Source organism: Nomascus leucogenys, chromosome 11 (genome assembly GCF_006542625.1).
Source record: "Nomascus leucogenys isolate Asia chromosome 11, Asia_NLE_v1, whole genome shotgun sequence".
Classification (NCBI taxonomy): Eukaryota; Metazoa; Chordata; class Mammalia; order Primates; family Hylobatidae; genus Nomascus; species Nomascus leucogenys.
The window spans coordinates 66,689,114-66,703,139 of record NC_044391.1 but is presented as its reverse complement, the minus strand read 5'-3'; the positions used below and the strand labels follow the sequence as shown (position 1 = coordinate 66,703,139).

Genomic DNA, 14,026 nt, shown 5'->3' with positions numbered 1-14,026 from the left:
GCAGTGAGCCGAGACTGCACCACTGCACTCCAGCCTGAGCAACAGAGCAAGACTCCATCTCAAAAAAAAAAAAAATTTACAAAATAAAAATAACTTTACAAAGTACAATCAGTTTTTCCCCACAATCAATGAATATTTTAACAAAGAAAGAAAAAAGACTTTAGTTTCAAAAAGTTAACAAAATCATAATATTTTTCAAACTGATAGTCACATGTTAAAAAGTATTCTTTCATTTGAATATTGCGTGGATAAAACTAGAAAGAATAAACTGAAATCACTAGGATGATTTTAAAGTAACTAATAATTTCCTTTTTGATATAAATGTTTAATTTTTTGAGGTTTTAAAAAATTAAGCACTCATTTTGTTTTGATATAAAACAAAATATGCCTAATTTGTTTTTTTATAAAATGATATTCTTTCAACTTCTAAATTCACATGTTAGTTTTTTGAGATGATTTAACAAAGAATAAACATTGGGCCACTCTAATATCCTTAACAGATAATAAAAATAATTTCTAAGCAACACTAGTAAAAACCATTTAGGATACAAATCAGCTTCTAAGAAAACAAGTTTAAACAAGTTTCTTTCCATTCCCTCCTCAAAACAGTACCAAGCGTAAAAGAAATTTATTTTTTGCCAGGCGTGGTGGCTCACGCCCATAATCCCAGCACTTTGGGAGGCTGAGGCAGGTGGATCACTTGAGTTGAGGAGTTCAAGACCAGCTTGGGCAATACAGTGAGACATCCTCCCCCACCCCCCACCTTACACAAAATTAAAAAATGAACTGTTGGGCATGGTGGCCTATGTCTGTGGTCCCAACTACTCAGGAGGCTAAGGTAGGAGGACCACTTGAGCCCAGGAGGTTGGAGGCTGCAGTGAGCCATGATGGCCCCACTGAACTCCAGCCTGGGTTACAGAGCAAGACTCTTGTCTTGGGGGGCAGAGGATAAGTAAACCCCCAAATCCTCAGAAATTTGAGGAATTACAAGGAAAGAGTAACCATACACAGATTGGGAAAAAAACTACAAAAATAGCGGTGTTAATATCCTCAGAGAGATGAGAAGACACCAGTAAGACCAGGATGTTATAAAATAGTAACAACTGGCAACCAATAAAGAGCTCTTAAAAATTAAGGAAATTTCCAGCTGGGCATGGTGGCTCACGCCTGTAATCCCAGCACTTTGGGAGGCCAAGGAGGGCGGATCACAAGATCAGGAGATCGAGACCATCCTGGCTAACTCGGTGAAAACCTGTCTCTACCAAAAATACAAAATATTAGCCAGGCGTGGTGGCGGGCACCTGTAGTCCCAGCTACTCCAGAGGCTGAGGCAGGAGAATGGCGTGAACCCGGAAGGTGGAGCTTGCAGTGAGCCAAGATCGCACCACTGCACTCCAGCCTGGGCAATGGAGTGAGACTCTGTCTCAAAAAAAAAAAAAACAAAGGAAATTTCCAAAAAATAGATTAAACAGAGAGAAAACAGAAAGCTAAAAGAGAAAAAAGAAAAGCATACCAGAAAAGTTCCCATTACTGAAGGATATAAATCTCCAGACTGAAAGGACCCACCAAAATGAAATAATGACTTCAATGAAAACAACAAAACACCCACCGAAGACACATCATCATCCTGAAACCTCAGAATATTCAGAAATAAAGAGATCACAACAGTTTCTAGAGGGGGGAAAACAGATCACATACAAAGAAATGGGAACTAGAATGTCACTAGTCTTCTCAACAGCAAAGCTGGTGCTAGAATACACCAGAGCAATGCCCTCAGGTTTTTAAAGAAAAATGATTTTTCAATCTAGAATGTTATGTACAGCCAGTAACTATCAAGAGTAAGGGTAGACTACCGATATTTTTAGGCATGTAGGGTCTTAAATTATTGAAGGATATGCTTTTGCATGAAGAGAGTAAAATAAGAAAAGAAAATAAATGGGTTTCAACGAAAAGGGATTCAACATGGAGGTAATTCCTGAGAAGAGCTGGGTACCAGGTCCAGAGAGCAACCTGTCTAGACTGCAGAAGGGCAGTTTGCAAGGAAAAAAATATTCTAAAAATGAAAACTTGATAGAGGTTTAACAACTGTGTTTCAGTATGTGGACAGCTTATTGACGTGCTTGAAAGATACTGATTAAAATATATGGTAAAATCAGTATTAGGCCCGTAAAAAGCCAAGCAAAAAGCATGGCACTCATGCTTTTTATGGGCCTAATACAGAGACAAAAAAGCTGGGTACGGTGGCTCACACCTGTAATTCCAGCCCACTGGGAGGCCAAGATGGGTGGATCACTTGAGGTCAGGAATTGAAGATCAGCCTGGCCAACATGGTGAAACCCCATCTCCACTAGAAATAAAAAATTAGCCAGGCGTAGTAGTGGCAGCCTGTAGTCCCAGCTACTCAAGAGGCTGAGGCAGGAGAATCACTTGAACCTGGGAGGCAAAGGTTGAAATGAGCCGAGATTGCACCACGGCACTCCAGTCTGGGTGACAGAGCGAGACTCTGTCTCAAAAAATAAAAATGAAGAGAAAGAAAAACATAATAGTATAGTACTTGGCTCAACATCAAACAATCCAACAATAATATCTGATTTAAGATTTAATCAACAACTGTGATGGAACAATAATATGATGAGGAAAAAGTAAAGTGGGAAGAAGAGAGGTTTATCCAATTTCTTAAAAGGGAAGTCAATAAATGTATAAAATTAGATAAGTTAAGAAATAGTAACATAGACATATTATTTTGAAATATGAAAGCAATTGCATTAGCTCAAATTGTTGCAGGCTCCCCCCTTGGAGGTGGGTAGGGGGGGTAAAGTAGGGAACTATTTGGTTATATATATATATAATATATATATTAAAATATATATAATATAAATATATAATGTTATATATTATATATAATATATAAATAAAAACATATATTAAAAATATATATATATATATATATTTTTTTTGAGATGGAATCTCGCTCTGTCACCCAGGCTGGAGTGCAGTGGCGGGATCTCGGTTCACTGCAAGCTCCGCCTCCCGGGTTCATGACATTCTCCTGCCTCAGCCTCCCGAGTAGCTGGGACTACAGGCGCCCGCCACCACGCCTGGCTATTTTTTGTATTTTCAGTAGAGATGGCGTTTCACCATGTTAGCCAGGATGGTCTCGATCTCCTGACCTCGTGAACCACCTGCCTTGGCTTCCCAAAGTGCTGGGATTACAGATGTGAGCCACCACGCCCAGCCTGGTTATAACTTTTATAGCACTTACTATTTTTTTTTTTTTTTTTTTTTTTTGAGACAGTGTCTTGCTCTGTCGCCAGGCTGGAATGCAGTGGCGTGATCTTGGCTCACCACAACCACTGCCTTCCGGGTTCAAGTGATTCTCCTGCCTCAGCCTCCTGAGTAGCTGGGACTACAGGCACACGCCACCACGCCCAGCTAATTTTTGTATTATTATACAAAATATAATTATTAGAGATGGGGTTTCACCATGTTGGCCAGGATGATCTCAGTATCTTGACCTCGTGATTCATCCGCCTCGGCCTCCCAAAGTACTGGGATTACAGGCATGAGCCACCACGCCTCACCTTGATTTTTTAAGATTTATTTTTTCTAACACCTTCATTGAGGTATAATTCACACACTATACAATCTATTTATCTGAGATGCAATCTTGCTCTGTCACACAGGCTGGAGTACAGTGGCATGATCTCAGCTCACTGCAACATCCGCCTCCTGGGTTCAAACCATTCTCCTGCCTCAGCCTGAGTAGCTGGGATTACAGGCATGCGCCACCATGCCCAGCTAATTTTTATATTTTTTAGTAGAGATGGGGTTTCGCCATGCTGGCCAGGCTGGTCTCAAACTCCTGACCTCAGATGATCTGCCCTCCTCAGCCTCCCAAAGTGCTGGGATTATAGGCATAAGCCACCGCGTCTGGCCCAATCCACCCATTTAAACAAAAATTCACTCGTTTTTAGTATATTCACGGAATTGTGCAACCATCACCACAATTCTAGAATATTTTCATCATCTTTAAAAGAAACCCAATACCCATTAGCAGTCACTTCCAATTTTCCCCAAATCCTTCCTTTGTTGTTGTTTTAGTTTTTTTCCATTGTGGTAAAACATACGTAACATAAAACGTACTATTTTAACCACTTTTAAGTGTACAGTTCAGTGGCATTAAGTACATTCATACTGTTGTACAACCATCACCACTATCCATCTCCACAACCTTTTTTTTTTTTTTTTTTTTTTTTTTTTTTGAGACGGAGTCTCACTCTGTCGCCCAGGCTGGAGTGCAGTGGCGCAGTCTCGGCTCACTGCAAGCTCCGCCACCCAGGTTCACGCCATTCTCCTGCCTCAGCCTCTCCGAGTAGCTGGGACTACAGGCGCCCGCCACCACGCCCGGCTAATTTTTTGTATTTTTAGTAGAGACGGGGTTTCACTGTGGTCTCGATCTCCTGACCTCGTGATCCACCCGCCTCGACCTCCCAAAGTGCTGGGATTACAAGCGTGAGCCACTGCGCCCGGCCCATCTCCACAACTTTTTCATCATCTCATAATGGAACTCTCTACCCACTTAACAGTAACTCTCCATTCCTGAACTACCCCCAGCCCCAGTAACCACTGTTCTACTTTCTGTCTCTATGCATTTGACTCTTCTAGGTATCTCATAAGAGAAATCATACCATATATTTGTCCTTTTGTGTCATGCTAATTTCACTTAGCATGATGTCCTCAAAGTTTATTCATATGTAGCATATGTCAGAATTTTTTCCTTTGTAGGCTGGGCTCAGTAGCTCACGCCTGTAATCCTAGCACTTTGGGGGGCCGAGGCAGGTGGATTGCTTGAGCTCAGAAGCCTGCGCAACATGGTGAGACCTCGTCTCTATTAAAAATACAAAAACTGAGATGGGAGGATCACCTGAGCCTGGAGAGGTCAAGACTGCAGTGAGCCATGATTGCACCACTGCAACCCACCCTGGGCAACAGAGTGAGACCCCGTCTCAAAGATGAAAAAAAACCTCAAAAACTCATAGAACTGTTCACTAAAAAGAGTGAACTTTACTATACGTAAATTGCTTTTTCCTTTGTAATACTGAGTAATATTCCATTGTATGTACATGCCACATTTTGTCTATCATCGATAGACACTTAGGTTGTTTCCACACCAATTTTTGGCTCTTGTGAGTAGTAGCCATGAATATTGGTGTAAACATATCTGTTCAATTCCCTGCCTTCAATTCATTTGTGAATATACACAGAAGTGAGACTGCTGAATGAAACAGATAATTCTGTTTGTTTTTTTAAGGAACTGCCCTACTGTTTTCCACAGTAGCTAGGCATTCTCTATATATTCTGGATATTAGTTTCTTCTCAGACAGGTGACTTGCAATTATTTTGTCTAATTCTATGGGTTGCCTTTTTACTCTGTTGATAGTATTCTTTGATGTACAAGTTTTAAATTTTGAAGAAGTCCAGTTTGTCTGGTTTTCCTTTTATTGCCTGTGTCTTTGGTGTCATATCCTAAGAAATCACTGCCAAATCCAATATTATAAAGCTTTTGCCCTGTGTTTTCTTCTAAGAGTCTTACAGTTTTAGCTCTTGTATTTAGGTTTTATATATGGTACAGGGTAAGCGTCCAACTTCATTCTTTTGATGTACATATCCAGTTTTTCAAATGCCATTTGTTGAAAAGACTGTCTTTTCCTCATTGAATGAAGAATTGGCACACTTATGGAAAATCATTTGACCAAATATGTGAGGACTTACTTTTGGGCCCTCTCTTCTATTCCATTGGTCTCTATGGCTGTCTTTATGCCAGTACCATGCTGTTTTGATTATGTTAGCTTTGTAGTAAATCAGAAGTGGGAGTCCTGCAACATTGTTCTTTCTCAAGATTGTTTCTGCTATTCAGGGTCTCTTGAGATTACGTATGAATTCTAGTATGAATTTTTCTTTTTTTGAGTAAGATTATCACTGTATTTATTTTCCTATATTTTTTCCATAGCTTCAATGTTTTATCTTCAAAATGAAAAGAAAAATAACCCAAAATTTAGAACTGGATCATTTGGCCCTTTCTCTTCTTTATCTCCTCCCAGTTCAAAATGCTTGCATCTCTTAATGGCCAGCATCCTCTTGATCTGCTGTTAGGCTAAATACATTCCAGCCTTAGCATAAGCGTGGTTTTAGCCTTTGTATTAGTCCGTTTTCATGCTGCTGATAAAGACATACCCAAGACTGGGCAATTTACAAAAGAAAGAAGTTTATTGGACTTATAGTTCCACATGGCTGGGGAGGCCTCACAATTATGGTGGAAAGTGGAAAGTACGTCTCACATGGTGGCAGACAAGAGAGGTTTTGCAGGCAAACTCCTTTTTTTAAAACCACCGGATCTCATGAGACTTATTCACAATAATGAGAACAGCACAGGAAAGACGTGCCCCCATGATTCAATTACTTTCTGCCGGGTCCCTCCCACAACATGTGGGAATTCAAGATGAGATTTGGGTGGCGACACAGCCAAACCACATCAGCCTTCTTTTGGAAAACCGGCTTTGTCTGCCCACCACAGCCACTCTGCTTCCATTCATAGCACCTCTTTCCCTGGGCATACAGGGAATCCTTGCCCTTCTCATACTGTGTCACTTTTGTAAGGCTGATGCTTGCCACACTTCTTACACAAGGTTCTTTGGGTTTTAGGTACATTGACCATCTCTGCAGCAGAGCTGCCCTGTCTATACGATGAAAACAGGAACTGCATCTGCAACCCTCACCTCGTGTCACTCACACATAACTGGATTTTTCTATTTTTTCAAAAATCATTGGGATGTTGACAGGCGTTGCACTGAATCTGTAGAATGCTTTGGTAATACTGACAGCTCACCTAAATTAGGTCTTCCAATCCATGAATATGAGAAATCTTTCCAGTTGTTTATATATTCTTTAATTTCTTTCAGTAATATTTTGTAGTTTTCAGTGTACAAATCTTCTATCTCTTTGGTTAAGACAATTCCTAAGTATTTTACTCCTTTTGATGCTATTGTGAATGGAATTACTGGCCAGGTGTGGTGGCTCACACCTGTAATCCCAGCACTTTGGGAGGCCGAGGCAGGTGGATCACGAGGTCAGGAGGTCAAGACCAAACTGGCCAACATGGTGAAACTCTGTCGCTATTAAAAATACAAAAATTAGCTCGGCATAGTGGCATGCGCCGGTAATCCCAGCTACTCGAGAGGCTGAGGCAGGAGAATCGCTCGAACCCGGGAGGCAGAGGTTGCAGTGAGCTGAGATCATGCCACTGCACTCCAGCCTGGGCAATAGAGTGAGACTCTGTCTCAAAAAAAAAAAAAAATTCCAGATCAGAACCCAATGAATTTCCCACCACCTGTCTATCAATCAAATACTTACTGAATGACTATCATATTGCCAACACTATGCTAGGCACTAAAGATACAAAGATCAAAATACTGAATCCCTACCTTCAAAGAGCTCATCATCTAAGGTGGTAACATGCAATACATGGGGCATTAGGGAATATGTACTGTGCTCCAGGTCAGGGTTAAGGTAATGAGGAAGATGTCAGGAAAGGAAGCAGTAACCACTGAGTTGAATCTTAAAGGATGAATAGGAGGTAGAGATTATAATGTGTTGGGCACTGTGCTAAGTGTTCAAGCTACAAAGATTAATCAGAGGAAGTCTCTGCACATAGTTCTGTAAGGGAAGAAGCCACATAAAAAAACATTTTCAAAACAATGAGATTAAAAGTTTTAAGACAGACATGTTATAAAAATAGAGGAGAACAAGCTCAGTAGGGAAGGGGAATAGAGCAAAGGAAAGGCTACACAAAGAAACTCATGTCTGAACTGAATCATGAAGAATAAGCAGATATTCAATAGATGGGCAACGCAGGGAGGAGGGCATTCTAGGCAGGGAGAATAGTATGAGCATTGGAACAAAGGTACAAAGTGTGACTTGAAAGAGCCCAATGTGATTAGGAACTTGCATGTGGCTTAGTTTCACTGAAATGTAGGTTATGGAACAAAAAAGAGGTTAGAAGGGAAATAAAGTAAGAAAAGTAAAAAGAAATGTTATGAACTAAATCATGAAGATACTGGTATTCTCGTATGGTTACTAAACCTTTACATTTTTTTTTTTTCTAAAAAAAAATTGGCTCAAGTGTTAAAAATTTTCTTGTTCATTTATACTTGATTAAATAAATATAGTAACATTTGTCATTGCAAATACTTTTCAACTTTAGCTTTAAATGTTATTCACCTTCCACTTACAGAAATCTTAAAACAATATAGTCAAATTCATTTTCTTTTTATAATTGATACCACTATTTTTATGCTTAGAAAATTCAGTTTAAAGGTCATTATAAAAAAATATCCTAAAAGACCTAAGACAAGGTAAAATAGGGGTGTAGGGAATAACTAACATGGATTCAAAATACATTAAGGAGATGGAACTAATATTATGTGAAAGGGAGTGCCTGAGATAGAAAGTGACTATCAGGAACACAAGATGCATCTGAGGACAACTTCGCAGAGAGGCAGCCCAAGACTGGTCAGTTGAAGATGTAGGAGGAATTCTGGAAAAGTAACTAAGGAAGACGAGGTATCAAAAGAATATTCTGTATTTGCTCTCTCACAAATTAATGAGTTATTCCTCCTGGTTTCTGTAGAGCTACAAAATCCTGGGTTTTCTTTTGCTTAAATCCTTTGGAAAGTTAACTTTTAAAACTTCAGAGTATTTTTTTTTTTTTTTTTTTGAGACGGAGTCTCACTCTGTCGCCCCGGCTGGAGTACAGTGGCGCAATCTCGGCTCACTGCAACCTCTGCCTCCTGGGTTCACGCCATTCTCCTGCCTCAGCCTCCTGAGTAGCTGGGACTACAGGCGCCTGCTACCACGCCCGGCTAACTTTTTGTATTTTTAGTAGAGATGGGGTTTCAGTGTGTTAGCCAGGATGGTCTCGATCTCCTGACCTCGTGATCTGCCCACCTCGGCCTCCCAAAGTGCTGGGATTACAGGCGTGAGCCACCGCGCCCAGCCAAAACTTCAGAGAATTATACACATACCTTAACATTATTTATGACATTGATGGGTACATGAAAATGCCAACTGTCAAACTGAATTTCATTTGGACTCCACGTGATTCAAATGATCAATTCCTTTGTTTTCCCCAATAAACTCCTAAGTTTCCTCTTTAGTAGAGCTGCTTTTTGTTCTAAATTCTATGGTCAGTAAGACAAATTAACTTAATAAAACAACTTAAAAGACCACCTTTTGGTTGTTTTAACTTCTATTTATTTTTGACTTTTAAGAGCTCATCATGGCCTGACCTAGGCATAAACTTTTGGATGTATTTGCAAAATTGATAAGAAAAACAATGAAGAAAATACAGTTATCTAATTTTATTAACTTATATGTAAAAATAAAATAAACTAAATTCACTTTGGCTACAGAAAACATATTACTCACCTGCGACCACATTCTGAATATTTACCAATATTTTTTAATATTAAGGCAGCTGTTAGTCGGATGTGTTTAGTTATTGGTCCCTCTTTTTCATCCTTAAAAAGAAAGGAAAAAAAGAAAGAATAAAGATCTAAATCATACAGGACTCAGACTTTTACAGATAAGGGTTTCAAGGCATGCTTACTGTAAAATCTCGAAAGACAAGGTTTCTTGATCCTCTCCTCAGAGCCATAAGTGCAGCACTGGGGTGATTCACAATGGCCTTTTGTGCTCTAGGAGTTGAGCTTGTGCCCCCTACAGTTGGCTGCCTAAATTGATCAGAGAGAGAGGGAGAGAGAATTAACATGATACTGCAGACAGACTGACAACTATGACCACCCTGCCAACCCCTTTAAGCTGGTTATTTTAAAATTGTGTTTACAGGGTGACTAAAGGTCCAATGGTCTAGCATTAATGTTTATGCTCTGTGACAGCCTAGGCAAAGGGGCGCTTAATATCAAGGTGAAGTTTCAAGTCTTTTATTTTCCAATCTATCAATTTTAAAGCAAATAGATGTTCCATCTTTAAAGTTACTGTACTGGGTAAGTATGCAATCAAGACAAATTCAACACAGCATCAAAGTTACAGCCTTCTCATCTTTGAATATAATGTGAAGATTTTAACAAAGACAAAAAGTCTACAATTTTTGCTACAAATTATTTGTAAATGGTACCTAACAGTAAAGTAATATTACCCAAGAATGTACTGACACTGGTCATCCAAGAAAACATGGTATGATAACATGGAATTATGCTAAATACCACATTTCCAACTATTACTTACATATCTTAAATTTCATCATTATTTAATAATTTCAATCAATCCTTTCACTATAGTTCTGTTATTTATGAAAGATACAGAATGGAAGAACTGCAGAGATATTTTATGTAAAATAAGACTCGAACTACTGTAGATTTCTTTTGCCAAGCAGATAAAGTGCATCATTATCTGTGTGCTCTGGCGAGATAGCAATGGAGATGCTGACTCATATATGAGGAAACCCTATTTCTGATACTGTAACTGGCTGCATGACTTTCAATATTTCTTTTCACATCTGAAAAGCGGGGGTATTTCTAATATATTTTTACTAATTCTGAATATTAAATTATTTTAAGCTAATTCTGAATATTAAATAAGATAACTTGAAAACAATCTTTAAACTGTAAACTAGTGTTATGTTTATATATGTGTGTGTGTATATATATATATATATATATTTGATAATGGCAAGATATGAAATCTCTTTGCCATTATCAAATAGATGATTACTCTTTTACCAGGAAAAAGAACCATACACAGTACTTTTAGTTTACAAAGCATTTCTCATATATCATCTGTCATTACTTCCAATGACTGACTAGTCTACAAAACAGAATCAATGTTAGAGCTGAAAGGTAACTTACAGACCACATTGTCCAGCCAAAAGGAAAAGTGATGCCAAGAGAATCTAAGCAATTTGAACAGGGTCACATTGCTGGTTCATGGCAGAGCTGGACTTCTTAGAACCCAGGTTTCTGGTCTCCTAATATGCTAAGTTGTGTTTCATTGTTCTTGTGTTTTGCCTAGTTTCTTTTTGTATGTACAACAGAAAGTAAACTCATTTTCCTTACTTGGTAGAAGACTTCTGACTTCCTGCTTGTCCTGGTTCATCTTGTTTTAATCCTGCAAGTAGGGCATCCTTTGAACAGTGCTTATCCTTTTTGAGAAAGAGGAAGCAAGAGAATGCACATCAAAATCTTTAATGCAGTCAAATGAGTTACTGATCAAATAGTATTTAAAAAGTGTACCTGCAAGTGGGTAATAAAAGAAAACCGCTGTCGCTGAAAAGGCTCACAACCTTCCCAAAGACACTGCCCTGGATATACATCTTTTCCTCCATGTTCAGTTGCTGCATGGTAGAAAACCTGTGAGGGTGTCTGAAACCACCTATAAAAAAATAAAAGTAGTAGACACTTGGATGTATTCAAGTATATTTTGAAACTATTTCAAAAATTTCTCTGCTTATATTTCCAAGTGGAATCATCAGTTGTACTGAACACTTTTGGTAATTTGTTTTAACATCCCTTATTCATAATTCCCTACCTTCAATGAAGGCTGACTAAACATCTCTTAAAAGTGAATGAAATATCATTAAAAACACCATAGAACATTATCTTATAAACCAATACCATACTCTACTGTACTTTTATAAATTGCTCATTTACTAGATTTCATATTACATATAATAACTCAAGAATATCCAATCCAACAGTTCAAATTCTATAAGTTTTAGTAAGTCTGCCTTTTAAGTTCACATTTATATGTCTGTCCATGTTTTTAAGTCCCATCTCTCACTCCTCCAGCACATACCCTATGATGTCTGAGTGGGCAGGTGGCAAAGCACGCAAAACTGAAGGAAATCAGATTTTATTCTCCTTTATTAGGCAATATGGAAATGAGAGAGAACAGTGGAATCTAGACAGCAAAGAATGCATTAAAAGGCTTCAATTACTAATGAGTAACTCAAATATTTGTGCAATCAATATATTTTTTTTTCAGATGGAGTCTCGCTCTGTCGCCAGGCTGGAGTGCAGTGGTGCGATCTTGGCTCACTGCAACCTCCACCTCCTGGGTTCAAGTGCTTCTTCTGTCTCAGCCTCCCAAGTACCTGGGACTACAGGCACACGCCACCATGCCCGGCTAATTTTTGTATTTTTGGTACAGACGGGGTTTCACCATGTTGGCCAGGCTGGTCTCGAATTCCTGACCTCATGATCCGCCCGCCTCGGCCTCTCAAAGTGCTGGGATTACAGGTGTGAGCCACAGTACCTGGCCACAATCAGTATCTTTAAGATCTACAGCAAAGATCTCCTAGGATTTGACTTTTTATGGCTGTCATATCAACATATCTATATTTGAACTAGTTTTTAACGTGTAACAAATATCTAGTATCCCAAATTAACATTCCTTCAGGAATGACTAATATTTTAAAATAAAATTTAATCAGAAAAGTAATTAAACACTGAATTATATAACACAATGTCAGAAAGAGTAAGTTATACATTTAATTTCCATCACATGCATCTATATAAATACCTACAAAAGTATATTGTGAGGCTAAAATCAGTAAATACATTTTAAGTTTTAGAATTTCGTTTAATTCTCATAACTCACAATGCTATTTCATTAATATGAAATATGATTTGAGTTCTGTTATACATACTAGTTATTGCCACAAGGAGGCATTTCTTGCTGTGTTAAGACATTACCTAAATACTATTAAATGATTAATTGCAATATAAAGTCTACACACACGTGCACACATATACACAGAAACCAAAACCCAAATGTACTACTACTCACTATTCATGTCTGTTTCTAAACTATTTTTCAATACATACAATTAATCAAGTTTATTTGCAACAATAAAAATGGTGAATGTAGCAGCCACAGGAAAAAGGATAACACTTCCTTAAATCAATTTTAATTACTAAATACACACAACTACGTGTGTATGATTTTAAGACAACAGATATTTTTAAGTGTTCATTAGTCTATCTGTCCTCAGAGTCTATTTTTCTCTCCAATCTACTACTATTTTCTTCATTCCAAGTCTATTTTCTCTCTCTCTAGTCATAAAAGCTATTCATTGATTGTTGTGGTGGTTCAAGGTGAAGTTCTAATATAACTATGAATGAAGCTGGTTGCAATAATCACATGAAGGTGAAAAGTAGTTAAGGGTTCCAAATCCATTAAATGAACTACCTGAATTTTATTTATTTATTTATGAGACAGAGTCTTGCTCTGTCACCCAGGCTGGAGTGCAATGGCGCAATCTCGACTCAATGCAACTTCTGCCTCCCGGGTTCAAGCGATTCTCCTGCCTCAGCCTCCCAAGTAGCTGGGACTACAGGCACCTGCTACCACGCCCAGCTAATTTTTTGTATTTTTAGGAGAGACGGGGTTTAGCCATGTTGGCCAGACTGGTCTCGAACCCCTGACCTTGTGATCCACCTGCCTCGGCCTTCCAAAGTGTTGGGATTACAGGCATGAGCCAGCCACCGTGCCTGGCCGATACCTGAGTTTTAAAAGTTTATGTGTAATATTGGAGAGTTAAACTCTAAAGAAATGTAAAGCAAATAAATACCGAGTTTTCAGAACATTACGGATATTTATTGGATGGGTTGGGAGAAGTGTAAGTGATGAAGCAGAATGCTGTCTACTGTCATGTTTAGAAAACTGTTCTTAAAACTACTCCAGCAATCACCTCCACTCCCTATGACCAACCCGCAAATCATAAACAATATGTTCATTTAAGGGAACTGGGAAAATTCAAGAGTATCCAAAAATAATAAAAATAAAAATTACCTGTGATACAGCCAAGTATACTAAAACGCTAACATTTTAGTATACTTTCTTTAAGCCTTCTCTGAGTATGTATGTGTTTTTAAACAAAACTGGGACTGTTACTGATATAATTTTATATACTGCTGCCACTCCAGGGTAATATGATACCTTTGTACAAATT

General features: G+C 38.5%; 1 protein-coding gene across 2 annotated transcripts in view; it reads right to left on the bottom strand.

Annotated features, from left to right (window-relative positions):
• Nucleotides 1-14,026, bottom strand: part of ARID2 (AT-rich interaction domain 2) — a 183,411-nt gene that overhangs the window by 5,436 nt on the left and 163,949 nt on the right. For both annotated transcript variants that reach the window (XM_030822678.1, XM_030822677.1), the window contains exons 17-20: nt 11,307-11,445; nt 11,130-11,215; nt 9,665-9,788; nt 9,484-9,575 (exon numbers count right to left, since the gene is read on the bottom strand). In XM_030822678.1, the coding sequence (XP_030678538.1) occupies nt 9,484-9,575; nt 9,665-9,788; nt 11,130-11,215; nt 11,307-11,445 (441 nt within the window). The remainder of the gene's footprint in view (nt 1-9,483; nt 9,576-9,664; nt 9,789-11,129; nt 11,216-11,306; nt 11,446-14,026) is intronic.